Source organism: Phyllobates terribilis, unplaced genomic scaffold (genome assembly GCF_046119375.1).
Source record: "Phyllobates terribilis strain yellow unplaced genomic scaffold, ASM4611937v1 Scaffold_9310__1_contigs__length_17009, whole genome shotgun sequence".
Lineage (NCBI taxonomy): Eukaryota > Metazoa > Chordata > Amphibia > Anura > Dendrobatidae > Phyllobates > Phyllobates terribilis.
This window is the reverse complement of record NW_027372047.1, coordinates 2,166-17,010: the sequence shown is the minus strand read 5'-3', so window position 1 is coordinate 17,010 and position 14,845 is coordinate 2,166. Positions and strand designations below refer to the sequence as shown.

The 14,845-nt window shown below is 44.6% G+C and overlaps 1 protein-coding gene across 1 annotated transcript; it reads left to right on the top strand.

The window, feature by feature from the left end:
* Positions 1-7,698: 7,698 nt before the first annotated feature.
* On the top strand, positions 7,699-14,516 carry LOC141252713 (exportin-7-A-like; the record flags this gene model as incomplete). The annotated part of the gene is made up of 10 exons (XM_073670548.1): positions 7,699-7,864; positions 7,949-8,022; positions 8,116-8,235; positions 9,574-9,720; positions 10,280-10,452; positions 12,515-12,708; positions 13,265-13,370; positions 13,845-13,980; positions 14,222-14,295; positions 14,384-14,516. Coding segments are annotated over 10 exons (1,323 nt in total), but the record flags the coding sequence as incomplete, so codon positions are not given.
* Between the last annotated feature and the right edge of the window lie 329 nt (positions 14,517-14,845).

Below are 14,845 nucleotides of genomic sequence, written 5' to 3'. Positions count from 1 at the left end.
AAGATGACACGAGCGAGTGATTTGATGTGAGGAGTGAAGGAAAGATCTGAGTCAAAAATGACCCAAGACAGCGGGCTTGTTGCTGGGGAGTAATGGTTGAGCCACAAACGGAAATGGCAATATCGGGCACAGGTAGGTTAGTGGAGGGAGGAAAGACGAGTAGTTCAGTTTTTGACAGATTCAGTTTTAGACAGAGGGAGGACATAATGTTAGACACAGCAGAAAGACAATCACTGGTCTTATGTAGTAATGCAGGGGTGATGTCCGGAGCAGAGGTGTATAATTGGGTGTCATCAGCATAGAGATGGTACTGAAAACCGAATCTGCTGATTGTTTGTCCAATAGGAGCGGTGTATAAGGAGAAAAGAAGGGGGCCTAGGACTGATCCTTGAGGAACCCCAACAGTAAGGGGAAGTAGGGAGGAGGAGGAGCCAGCGAAAGACACAGTGAAGGAGCGGTCAGAGAGATAGGAGGAGAACCAGGAGAGAACCGTGTCCTTGAGGCCAATAGAGCGGAGCATAGTGAGGAGGAGCTGGTGATCCACAGTGTCCAATGCTGCAGAGAGATCCAGGAGAATCAGCAGGGAGTAGTGACCATTAGATTTAGCTGTTAGTAGATCATTAGAGACTTTAGTGAGGGCAGTTTCAGTAGAATGTAAAGAGCGGAAACCAGATTGTAAAGGGTCAAGAAAAGAGTTGTCTGAGAGATAGCGGATGAGACGGGAATGGACCAGGAGTTTAGAGATAATGGGAAGATTGGAAACAGGTCTGTAGTTGGCCGTGCAGTTCTGGTCAAGGGATGGTTTTTTAACCACTTCGCACCAGAGCCTGTTTTTGCCTTCTTGACCAGGCCAATTTTTTCAATTCTGACCACTGTCACTTTATGAGGTAATTACTCTGGAACGCTTCAACGGATCTCCCTGATTCTGAGAATGTTTTTTCATGACATATTGTACTTCATGATAGTGGTAAAATTTCTTCGATATCACTTGCGTTTATTTGTGAAAAAATCGGAAATTTGGTGAAAATTTTGAAAATTTTGCAATTTTCAAACTTTGAATTTTCATGCCCTTAAATCAGAGAGATATGTCACACAAAAGAGTTAATAAATAACATTTCCCACATGTCTACTTTATATCAGCACAATTTTGGAACCAAAATTTTTTTTTGTTAGGGAGCTATAAGGGTTAAAAGTTGACCAGCGATTTCTCATTTTTCCAACAAAATTTACAAAAACATTTTTTTAGGGACCACATCATATTTGAAGTCACTTTGAGGGGTCTTTATGACAGAAAATACCCGAAAGTGACACCATTCTAAAAACTGCACCCCTCAAGGTGCTCAAAACCACATTCAAGAACTTTATTAACCCTTCAGGTGCTTCACAGGAATTTTTGGAATGTGGAAGAAAAAAATTAACATTTAACTTTTTTCACAAAAATGTTACTTTAGACCCATTTTTTTTTATTTTCACAGGGGTAACAGGAAAATATGGACCCCAAAATTTTTTGTGCAATTTCTCTTGAGCGCGCTGATACCCCATATGTGATGGAAAACCACTGTTTGGGCGCACTGCAGGGTTCGGAAGGGAAGGAGCGCCATTAGACTTTTTGAATGTAAAATTTGTCTGAATAATTAGCGGACGCCATGTTGCGTTTGGAGAGCTCCTGATGTTCCTAAACAGTGGAAACCCCCCACAAGTGACACCATTTTGGTAACTAGACCCCTTAGGGAACATATCTAGATGTGTGGTGAGCACCTTGAACCCCCAGGGGCTTCACAGAATTTTATAGTATTGAGCTGTAAAAATAAAATTTTCACATTTTTCCCACAAAAACGTTTTTCATCCCTTAATTTTGCATTATCATAAGGGTAATAGGATAAATTGCACCATGAAATTTGTTGTGCAATTTCTCCTGAGTACGCCGATACCCCATATGTGGGGGAAAACCACTGCTTTGGTGTACGGCAGGGTTCGGAAGAGAAAGGAGCGCTATGTTGGCTGGGATAGGCAGCAGACACCATGTTACATTTGAAGAGTCGCTGACATGCCGAAACAGCAGAAACCCTGACAAGTGACCCCATTTTGTAAACTACACCTCTCAAGGAATTCATCTAGGGAAGTAGTGAGTATTTTTTAATTTTTAAATTTATACCATTGGGCAGTGAAAAAAGCATAATTATATTTTTACCACAAAAAAATGTTTTACCCTCAGATTTTACATTTTCACACAGGGCAATGGGTAAAAATGGTGCCGAAATGTGTCACACAATTTCTTCTAAAAGTGCCAATACCCCATATGTGGCTGTATCGTACCGCTTAGCCATACGGCGAGATCTGGGGGGGACGGAGCGCTATTTGACAATTGGAGAACAAATTATTGTAGAATAGGCATTTGGATTTGGGAGCACAAAATTTTCTGAATTTCTTTTGGGGGTCAAGGGCCATTTCGCTTTTCCAGAGCCTTTCTGCTACCAGTAACTTGGAAGTCCCTTATATTTTTAACAGATGACGGACCTGAGTGGGGACTAGCTTTTTTTGAGGACTGAGTTGAAGCTTTTATTGGGAACATTTTACGTAACATTTATCCGGCGCTCTAGGCTGAGCACTTACATCGGGGTTTCCATCTAAATTTCCAAGTGATGTAATTCAGATGAAACCCCTGCAGGATCCATTCACTGTAATGAGGCAGCAGAGTTACTCTGGACTCCGTCTGGCCTCTGTTTAGCGGTGTCCTTTTTTTCAGAAGTGCACAAAACTGTGGCCTACCGCACTTTTATGCACGCCTAAAACAAATGACACCGTGGGATCCCAGGCTAGACGGCATCCACAGTGGCCTATATCTGCTTCATTACAGGGAATCTTCCATCATAAGTTCCGTCTGAATCACGTATTTCAGAGATTTACACGGAAACTCTGGTGTAAGTGCTCAGCGCAGAGCGCAGGATAAATGTGAGCAGAGCCTTACTGCGATCTTTGGGAGACATAATAACCAAATCAGCAGCAGGTGAAGAATTGGTTTTATTTATTTTTTTACGCCGTTCCTAGTGTGATATAACTGATGAGATTACTTTATTCTTCGGGTCGGTGCGATTACGGAGATACCAGATTTATATCGGGTTTTAATGACTGACAGCTGTCACACACTAAAAGACGCTTTTTTTGGCAAAATCTAGTTTTTGCATCGCCATATTTTGAGAGCTATAATTTTTCCATATTTTGGCCGACAGTCATGTGACGGCTTGTTTTTTGCGGGACGAGTTGACATTTTTATTGGTACCATTTTTGGGTACGGGACATTTTTTGATCGCTTTCTATTTAGTTTTTTGGGAGGTAAAATTAACAAAAGCCAACAATTCAGGAATTGTTTTTTGAGGGTTTTTTTTTAATGCCGTTCTGCGTGTGGTAAAAGTGATAAGGCAGCGTTATTCTTCAGGTCAGTACTTTTACAGCGATACTACACTTACTGTATATTTTTTTTATGTTTTGGCTCTTTTACACAATAAAACAATTTTATAGAAAAAATATTTTTTTTGCATTGCTTTATTCTGAGCGCTATAACTTTTTTATTTTTCGGCTGATGGAGCTGTATGGCGGCTTTTTTTTTGCGGAACAAGATGACGTTTTCAGCGGTAACATTTTTATTTCCATTTTGCTTTTTGATCGCATTTTTTTTCCACTTTTTGTTTGGCGATATGAGGAAAAAGCATAGTTTTTTGCTCCGTTTTTTATTTATTTTTATTACGGTGTGCACAGAAGGAGTTAATTAGTGTGACGGTTTTATAGCTCGGGTTGTTTTGGACGCGGCAATACCAAATATGTGTACTTTTTTTATTTTTGCATAAATATACGGATTTATCGGTTTAATATTTTATTTATTTATTTTAATTTATTTTGTATTTTTTTGGCCAGATCGTCAGCGCTGAGGTCGGTGGTCGGGGCCTGTGCTGTTTGATTGAGGAGAGAATGAAACGTGTCAAAGAGTCGTTTAGGATTATTGGAAAGTGAGATTATGAGGTTGTTAAAGTAGGTTTGTTTGGAGAGGTGAAGGGCAGAGTTATGTTTTCAGCATAAATTTATAATGGAGGAAATCTTCGGGCAGATTAGATTTTCTCCACAGCCTTTCAGCGCACCTGGAACACCGCTGGAGAAGACGTGTTTGCAGTGTGTGCCAGGGTTGTCGCCGTCTATGCCGAATTGTTCTTTGTGTAGGAGGTGCGGCTTCATCCAGGGCGCATAGCATTATTTCATTATAATGCTTCAATGCAGAGTCGGGACATGAGAGGGAGGAGATTGGGGCCAATGATGATTGCAACTTTTTCAGAAATTTCTGGGTGTTAATGGCGCGTAAATTTCTATAAGTGTGGACGGTGGGAGTGTCTTGAGTAGAGTCACAGTTCTTGACAGAGAATGAAAGAAGATTATGGTCAGAGAGGAAGAGGAGAGTTAGTAAAGTCATGTACCGAGCAAAGCCGGGAGAAGATCAGGTCCAGTGTGTTCCCGTCCTCATGTGTAGGAGAATTAGCAAGCTGTGAAAGGCCGAAGGAGGAGATTAGTGATAAAAGATGAGCGGCAGATGGGGAAAGGGGATCGCCAATTGGGATGTTAAAATCTCCCATGATTAGAGTGGGGATGCCGCAGGATAGAAAATTTGGAAGCCAGGCAGCAAAGTAATCCAGGAACTGACGGGAGGGACCTGGAGGGCGATAGACAAGGGTAGAGTCTGACTGTGTGGGCCTCAAAAGAAGGGAAGATAAGGGAGGGTACTGGGGGGATAACCTGAAAAGTACATTTTGTTGAAAGAAGCGGACCAACACCTCCACCTTATCTGTTGTCAGGTCTCGGAGTATGAGAGAAGTGTAGGCCACCATATGAGAGAGCTGCAGCGGCGGTGGTGTCCGACTGCTGGATCCAGGTTTCAGTGAGAGCCAGAAGGTTGAAGGAATTAGAGAGAAAAAAGTCATGGATGTAAGAGAGTTTATTACAAGCTGAGCGTGCATTCCAAAGGGCACAGTTGAATGAGACAGAAGATATGCAGGGAATATTAATGAGATTAGCAGGGTTACTGAATGTAACAGGGAAAGAGTTAATGTTATTACTGGAGGGTCCTGGATTAGGGGAAATATCACCTGTGACTAAGAGAAGGAAGATACAGAGAGTGAGCAGATGGTTGAGTGATTTGTGAGAGCGTTTCCTATGTTGTATGGTGGGAATGAATGGATCTGTGTGGTATAACATTGTGAAGAGAGCATGACAGCTGTACATAGGAGAAAAGAGGAGAGAGGGGTTAATATGGATGAAGTGTGCAGAATTTGTGGGAGAACGGTGAATGTGGATGATTGTAGCAGCCAGAACGTAAATGGCACAAATACAAATGGTGAATACTGTTTGCAAAACAGATGACCTGGAAGCAAGTTTGTTTAATTGTCTTGCATGTCTTACCTGTCTCCTGCCCAACTGCCATATCTAACTGCCGAGGCACTTTGATAAAGTATGCATGAATGCTATATGCATAAGTGCCCCCCGCATAAATGCTGCCCCTTGACTATGTCTCAATATATAGGGACGTATCTGCTTAGATCTACTCGTTAGCAATCAATCAACTAGCTTAAGACAACAGGAGACCATAAAACTGCAGAAAAAAAAAACAGACTGGCAACTCAACATGGATCATAAACTGTTAAAGTAAGTGTGATGACCTTAAAGTATCATGGATTAAACAACGTAGATGAGTGAGATATACAGTACAGACCAAAAGTTTGGACACACCTTCTCATTTAAAGATTTTTCTGTATTTTCATGACTATGAAAATTGTACATTCACACTGAAGGCATCAAAACTATGAATTAACCCATGTGGAATTATATACTTAACAAAAAAGTGTGAAACAACTGAAAATATGTCTTATATTCTAGGTTCTTCAGAGTAGCCACCTTTTGCTTTGATGACTGCTTTGCACACTCTTGGCATTTTCTTGATGAGCTTCAAGAGGTAGTCAACGGAAATGGTTTTCACTTCACAGGTGTGCCCTGTCAGGTTTAATAAGTGGGATTTCTTGCCTTATAAATGGGGTTGGGACCATCAGTTGTGTTGTGCAGAAGTCTGGTGGATACACAGCTGATAGTCCTACTGAATAGACTGTTAGAATTTGTATTATGGCAAGAAAAAAGAAGAAAAGTAAAGAAAAACAAGTGGCCATCATTACTTTAAGAAATGAAGGTCAGTCAGTCCGAAAAATTGGGAAAACTTTGAAAGTGTCCCCAAGTACAGTTGCAAAAACCATCAAGCGCTACAAAGTAACTGGCTCACATGAGGACCGCCCCAGGAAAGGAAGACCAAGAGTCACCTCTGCTTCTGAGGATAAGTTTATCCGAGTCACCAGCCTCAGAAATCGCAGGTTAACAGCAGCTCAGATTAGAGACCACGTCAATGCCACACAGAGTTCTAGCAGCAGACACATCTCTTCAACAACTGTTAAGAGGAGACTTTGTGCAGCAGGCCTTCATGGTAAAATAGCTGCTAGGAAACCACTGCTAAGGACAGGCAACAAGCAGAAGAGACTTGTTTGGGCTAAAGAACACAAGGAATGGACATTAGACCAGTGGAAATCTGTGCTTTGGTCTGATGAGTCCAAATTTGAGATCTTTGGTTCCAACCACCGTGTCTTTGTGCGACGCAGAAAAGGTGAACGGATGGACTCTACATGCCTGGTTCCCACCGTGAAGCATGGAGGAGGAGGTGTGATGGTGTGGGGGTGCTTTGCTAGTGACACTGTTGTGGATTTATTCAAAATTGTAGGCATACTGAACCAGCATGGCTACCACAGCATCTTGCAGCGGCATGCTATTCCATCTGGTTTGCGTTTAGTTGGACCATCATTTATTTTTCAACAGGACAATGACCCCAAACACACCTCCAGGCTGTGTAAGAGCTATTTGACCAAGAAGGAGAGTGATGGGGTGCTACGCCAGATGACCTGGCCTCCACAGTCACCAGACCTGAACCCAATCGAGATGGTTTGGGGTGAGCTGGACCGCAGAGTGAAGGCAAAAGGGCCAACAAGTGCTAAGCATCTCTGGGAACTCCTTCAAGATTGTTGGAAGACCATTTCCGGTGACTACCTCTTGAAGCTCATCAAGAGAATGCCAAGAGTGTGCAAAGCAGTCATCAAAGCAAAAGGTGGCTACTTTGAAGAACCTAGATTATAAGACATATTTTCAGTTGTTTCACACTTTTTTGTTAAGTATATAATTCCACATGTGTTAATTCATAGTTTTGATGCCTTCAGTGTGAATGTACAATTTTCATAGTCATGAAAATACAGAAAAATCTTTAAATGAGAAGGTGTGTCCAAACTTTTGGTCTGTACTGTATATACCAGTGATTAGCTGCAGAGCATTGCAAGTAACATGGAGATACAATGTAAATTTCAGAAGAGATTACACGGAGCAGAGGAATGAGATATATATACCTGTGGTGTGATCTTCTGTGGCAGAGGGGCCATTGTAATATCCAGGGCCTGGATGCCCATTTACCCTTGTATCTGTGTCCCTCTGAGTGATACGGATAGGACTGGTCTCGGTAAGACGACCCTTTTATTCCTCAGGAGTTGCTTTAGCATCTAATATATAATCATGAATCAAAGGCCTAGAATTAATTCATTTTTGTGCAATTTTTTTTCCCTTTTTATTTTAAAGGCGTCTGGAAAGTCATTGCTCCTCTCCGATGGGTCCCAACAAGACCTCCTTATGCAGCTTCTCAAACTAACCCACAGCTGCCTGAATTTTGACTTCATCGGCACTTCCACAGACGAGTCCTCCGACGACCTCTGTACAGTACAGATCCCCACAAGCTGGCGTTCAGGTGAGAGAGAAGACGGTGCATGAACGGACGGGGAATCGGGGGATGTAACAAGCCGTTCTCATGCTTCGTTCATTGCCTCCGCAGCTTTCTTGGACTCTTCCACACTACAACTCTTCTTCGACCTGTATCATTCCATCCCCCCCAACTTCTCCCCACTGGTGAGTACATGGCGGAGAGAAGGAGGAAGCATTCCGGTTATTTCTGCATTGATCACATCCGTAACGTACTAGTAAGATCTTTCCACCCCACAGGTCCTCTCATGTCTGGTACAAATCGCCTCTGTCCGTCGCTCCCTATTTAATAATGCGGAAAGAGCCAAGTTCCTCTCTCACCTGGTGGACGGAGTGAAGAGAATTTTAGAAAATCCCCAAGTAAGTATGAAGGAAGGTTAAATCGCTCTTACATATAGTGGAGCAGTCATACTCTTAGAATAGCCCTATTGTAATCGAACCCTGGGGTCTAAGGCAGAGAAGAGACCATCCCAAATGGTTTGTAATAGAGAATGGGTTACTGCTAGAATCCCAGGTGGTCTAGGGCAAAGAAAATGAATATTATAATCGTCCCTGGTGGTATGGGGCAGAGAAGACCGGTATCAATGAGCATTTGTGGTGGGCTAGGGGTTAATCTTTTCATCCCTTGGGGTCTATGCAAGTGAAAAGGTTAATAGTACCATGCCTTTAGGATAGTATAAGGGAAAGAATAGGTTCTTATCAGTATCCCTGGTGTTCTAGGGCACAGGAAAGGGAAATGCTAGAGTCACCAGTAAGAGTCGGTGTTGAAATCCCTGATGGTCAAGGTCATTATATGGGTAAATGTGAAATCCCTGGTAGTCTAGGGCAGAATATGGGTAAATTGTGAATCCCTGGTGGTCTAGGGCATTGTATGGGTAAATGTGAAATGCCTGGTGGTCAAGGCCATTATATGGGTAAATGTGAAATCCCCGATGGTCTAGGGCAGAATATTAACATCACTGGTTGTCTGTAGATCCCTAGAGCCCACTTTCCTCTCCAGGTACCAGCATCGTCTTGGCTGTAACAAGAAATTGACTGCAGCTTCTTCTTCTTTGCTTCCCCTGATGACTACAGAGATGAGTTCAGGGAGGGAGCAGACACAACTATACAGCTACACGGTTCTCTCCTGTGATTGAGCAGAGCCCCATCTCTAAGTGACGGGAGTTTGTGAGCACAAAATAACTGTTCAAACCAAGCACTGGTGCTTTGTGCCCTCCCCCCTTGGCATGGCTGAACAGTTCAGTGCACCTTCTCACCCTCCTATAAAGCCAGAGCTGTCAATCAAGGAAGAAGCAGAGATGGTTAGAAAACAGTTGGTCAGGAAGGTGCACTAAACTGGGCACGCTAATGGAGCACTGAATGCCTGTGCTTGGTTTGCACAGTCATATTATGACGACAGACTTCCTTTATTGCTTTGTAGCTGTGCCAAATGTCGTTCCAAACCCCAGTAAACGGCAGCACTGATTTGCAGACTTATTGCAGAGCGGTGGGAAGGAAGCTATCCAGCGAGAAACACGTGTAACTTTGCATTAGTTGCAGTCGTCTCTGTCGCCAAGGGCGTATGTGCAGGACAGGCCGACTACCATTATGGTTTCTCACACACGGTGGTAGTTAAACCACCCAGGAGGCCCCCATGCTTTTTTCTATGATTATCATGTGTGTGTGTATAGCCGCACTTACCGTGTTTTCCTCCTCCAGAGCTTGTCAGACCCCAATAACTACCATGAATTTTGCCGCTTGCTGGCCCGCCTGAAGAGTAATTACCAGCTTGGGGAGTTGGTGAAGGTAGAGAACTACCCCGAGGTCATCAGACTCATCGCAAACTTCACCGTCACCAGTCTACAGGTACGTGCGTCAGTGCGTGTCACCCTTCCTGTATCTCTGCAGGCTGAGGATAAGCTTGCGTTACTACAGAGGCCAACAAACATATCTGCCCGGGATCATCAAAGCGATTACCCCAGAATTCTGCAGGAAGTCACTTTTGAAAAGTCTTTCACCACGTCTTCAAGGGACCGGGGTATAATGCATGACGAGCTGTGGCCCTCCTTACACCAGAAAATTTACTCCAGGCCATGACTGAAGTAAGATTTGTGGCAAGACCCATGGAGGTGCACACCACTCGTCAGATGTGCCTGTTTCATTAAGAGGCGTGCGCCCCCTCATCAAGACCGGCATGAACATCCATACCACGTGCCCAAGGGCTAATGGTGGCCCCATGGCCATCCTATGTCCTATCTGTAATATGTTCAGGTGTGGAGGAGATGAGAGGCTGCGGGGCGGCTCTGAAGCTACTGCCTTTGCTCATCCATTAGTATTCCAATGTTTTTGCTTTGCCCATTCTCTTTAGAGCTTTCTCTTTTCGGCTTTAATCTGGTTTCTAATGGACTTTCTTTTTCTTTTCCAGCATTGGGAATTTGCACCCAATTCAGTACATTATCTTCTGAGCTTATGGCAGCGTCTTGCAGCATCTGTGCCCTACGTGAAGGCAACGGAGCCTCATCTTCTAGAGACCTACACGCCAGAGGTGACCAAAGCCTACGTCACGTCCCGCTTGGAGTCCGTGCACATTATCCTCAGGTACATTGGTGTTTGCGATGACTTAAGGAGTAATCTTGCACTCTGAGATTGCGGGGACTGTGGCTGCAGTGTCCTAGGTATCCGCTCAGGGAACAAATATTAAAAGGGTTGTCCTAAGGCGCAGCTCCAGGAGCTCACCGCTCCTCTGTCTCCTGGTCCCTGTTTTCCTGGGGAGATGGGTGACCGTTCAGACCTGCAGCATGGTCGCACCGCTGGCTGAGCTGTGCTCTCTCACTGTTGGAGAATCACAGGGGACTGAGGTAGGTTGGATCCAGCGATACGGCCGGCTTCAGAGTAGTACGAGCACGCTGTAAAGCCGGGCGCACACATCTTCTCTAGGGACTGCAGAGGTGGACGGTAACCTAGAGAACAGAATTATAAATCTGCGGAGCAAGTTTCACAACAGTCATCGCTGCTTGACTATTTATATATACTGAGGTTGACAATGTGGGGGGGGGGGGGGGTCCGAAGACCACATAAAAGAAAGCCCAGTCCCAGATGCCCTCCTCCCGCTTCCTTCCCTGTTGGCCACCCTCCCACCGGTTAGGCAGTCAGGGGGGAATCAATCCATCTACCCCAAACTTTTGGAAACTCTCCAGGGCAGCTTCAGCGTAGATGCATAATTTTCTTTTAAAAAGTGAAGGAGAGATTTACCACCAATTTCCATTGTGATATGGTTGGCAATCTTGATGACATCCACACGTTTTCGGGCCATAAGTAGGACCTCAGTCAGGAATGATCCAGCTACAGTCCTCTTGTTCAGGGTCAACAAAGAGTAGACAAGTCTTGGGGTCCTCTGTGATGGGTATTCCCATGTGGTCGTATAGGAACTCATCCTCATCAATTGGGTCCAGTATCCCCTACTCGTTGGGAAATCCCACAAAAGGGGGAAGAACGTTCCCGAGCCCCTGTGACATTTGGAGCCCTCATCCAGATATTCAGGTTGTACCCTGTGCATTCTGGATGTGGTGTAAGACGTACGGTGGAGAATATATATCTGTGTGCCTCTGTCAGTATAATTCGGGGCTTCCAAGGCTCCCAGTGCTCATCACTCCCACATCTGTCTCCCACCTGCTTCTCGTCAGGTCATGTAGTGGATCCGCGCTCCCTTCCAGCAAAGGGGCAAATAAATGGGATATAAGGCCAGATCCAGGTGGATCCAGCAGCACCTAGGACAAGGGGAAGTCTGCAGGACAGGGGACGGGTTCGGGGGGCCGTCGGGAGGGAGGCGTCAGGGCCGTCGGGAGGGAGGCGTCGGGGCCGTCAGGAGTCGGTGTCTTGTAGGAACAGGAGGATATCATTCACTATAGATAAAAGTTTAACCCATCTAGTAAATACAGGTCCAGAACCTGTCCTTCGCACCGTTGCCCAACGCCTGCACTCCTCCATGGTCTCCATGAATAATCTGAAAGATAAAAGATTGCAATTGATCAGCTAAAATTTTGGCAAGGATTTTGTACATCAGGTTGTAATAATGAGATGAGTTTATACATGGAGAGGAATTTTAATATGGGGTAAACTGCACAGTTGCTTGTATTTGCAAGCACTTTACAATTTTACCCATTTTTGACCTTGAGACTCCCCTTTAAAGCAATAGTAATAGTCTGACATCTCAGCATTTCTTCAGTAAATGTTTTTACAATTTGTACTTTGTGATATTTAAAGTGGTATTCCCATCTCCAAGATCCTATGCCAGTATGTAGTAGGTGTAATAATAAAATAGCATACCTCCAATTAGAAATGTAGTGTAGTTCTTCTGATTCGCTGTGTCACTTATCCCATGTGCAAGGCATTGCAGGACCTTAGGTTACGTGGTTACGACCACTCCTATATTGACAGTTAACTGTTAGTGGTTGCAATCATGGATACCTAAGCTGCTTCTGCAATGCCCTGCACGTGGGGTAAGCGACATAGCGAATCAGAAGAACTATACTACATTTCTAATTGGAGGTAATTGCTAATATTGCTACTATTACACCTACTACATATTGGGATAGGATGTTGGAAATGGGAATACCCCTTTAAGCCTCTTCCCTAGTATTCAACCACTTGCTTTCTGCAGGGACGGCCTAGAAGACCCTCTTGACGATGCAGGTCTGGTACAGCAGCAGCTGGATCAGCTCTCCACCATTGGGAGGTGCGAGTACGACAAGACGTGCGCTCTTTTGGTGCAGCTGTTTGACCAGTCAGCTCAGACGTATCAAGAGCTTCTGCAAAGCGGATCTGCCCCCAGCATGGAGCTGACTGTGCAGGAAGGTAAGCGGCTCGCTGCCCTCTCCAGAAGAGCAGCATTAAAGTGCATCTCTAATGTTACAGAAAAATATTACCGTGCACAGGAATCGTTCTAAATACATTGCATAGCGGCTCGGAGCGGGCTTGCTATACAATGCTCCTATCTGGGAGGCAGAGCTGCTGGCTTTATCTCCTAGTAATAAGGTGCTCCAGTGCCGGCCCCCTATCATTAGCAGGACTGATATGAGCCTCCTGGAATGCCACTGCTCCTCACTGCTGCACAATCCACTCTGCAATATACTTACAATTTTTATTGAATTAATGATTTTATATATAATAGAAGGTACAAATCTAAATCCCTGTCCGTATATCCTACTCCTGACAACGTTTATTTAGCCAGAGCAGTGAACGCCGTAAGACAGTCTCCCACTATGGTGGACCCGACGAGTCCATGAATTATATGTAGTGGCATTCTCCACGGATGCCTTCCTCTGTGATATCCGAATATTTCTCAGCTCTTGGGTGTTTCTGCGATTGCTGTCTTTTCACACTATATGCTGTCGCGATTTATTTTTCGCAGGTCGGCTCACCTGGTTGGTTTACATTATTGGCGCAGTGATCGGAGGCAGAGTATCTTTCGCCAGCACTGATGAACAGGACGCCATGGACGGAGAGTTAGTCTGTCGGTATGTATTATTTCATCACGATCCATTGCTTCATTGCGGCTAAATTTGTGGGTTTTTTTAGACTGTAACTGCTGATTGGCAGCCGAGACCTGGCCGCGTTATGTCACCTCCACACCTGTCCAAAATCTCACACGTGCACCGCTTTGCTCTTGGCCAACACTTACCACGCAAAAGAAGATTGGATGGTGCGTAAGATTTTGGCCGGGAGCAGAGCTGACGTCGTGCAGCAGAGATTGCATCTCCACTGTCGATGAAAATAAGAGAAGAGGACCCATAGATTGCAATTGCATTGCCGTCTAGTTTGCAAATAGGTGTTTGTTGCCCACTCCCGTGTCTTGCACTACTCTGGCTGCTGACAGGTTGACTTTAACGAATCTTTTTAATAAGCGCGGCGAATCATTATACAAATAGTAATGGTAATTATTAAACCCGAGAGGACTAATTTAGTCAGGACTAATCCATTCTCCACCACAGTGTGCTGCAACTGATGAACCTCACGGACTCGCGTCTCGCCCAGGCCGGCAACGAGAAGCTGGAGCTGTCAATGCTGAGCTTCTTTGAGCAATTCAGGAAAATATACATCGGGGATCAAGTTCAAAAGTCATCGAAGGTAAGATAGCTTCACAAAGCGTGCGATCCCGATATACGGAGAAGAACGCGCTCCGCCATGGCTTCATTAATGAGGGTCCCGTGTGATTGACAGCAAGAAAAAAGATGATCGTGTGTATTTCTTGGCAACAATGGTGCCGCATTAATAAAAATCAGTGAATCCTCAATACGGAGAATGTACAGATTAGCTGGTAGATTATTGCAGATTATTCTCTAACATGGCGTCCTGTTCTCTCTTACAGCTTTATCGGCGTCTCTCAGACGTTCTGGGTCTGAACGATGAGACCATGGTGCTGAGCATTTTTATTGGCAAAATGTGAGTTTATTTCTAGCTATTGGGGATACAGGTTTTTTTCACGTGTATAAGAAAAGAACAGTAACCCGTCACCTCGTGTTTCCCACAGTATCACCAATCTCAAGTACTGGGGTCGTTGCGAGCCCATCACCTCCAAGACCCTGCAGCTGCTGAACGACCTGTCTATAGGATATCCTTTACTGTGTTATATGGCTGTAGGAGGGGATCATGCACAGGAATAAATGACGCTTACTCATGTAGGGTCTCACGTTGCTGCGTCCTACTAGGGGGGGCAGCAGCCTGTGACCACAGATGGATCTCACCATGTTGGAGGGATTATCCATACATCATGGGCTCTGTGGGCATTGATCATGCTATAGGCTATAGAGGCGGAGAGCCGTTTTCCGCTGTCGGTGCTGCTTTTCTCCTTAACCCCTCGCACATACAGCAGTGTCCGGAAGCTGGTGAAGCTCAGCGCTGTGCAATTCATGTTAAATAACCATACGGTGAGTACAAGGGGCTCATAGCGGTCAGATAACAAATGATAGTATTCTCGGTGTCAAGCAGTTTT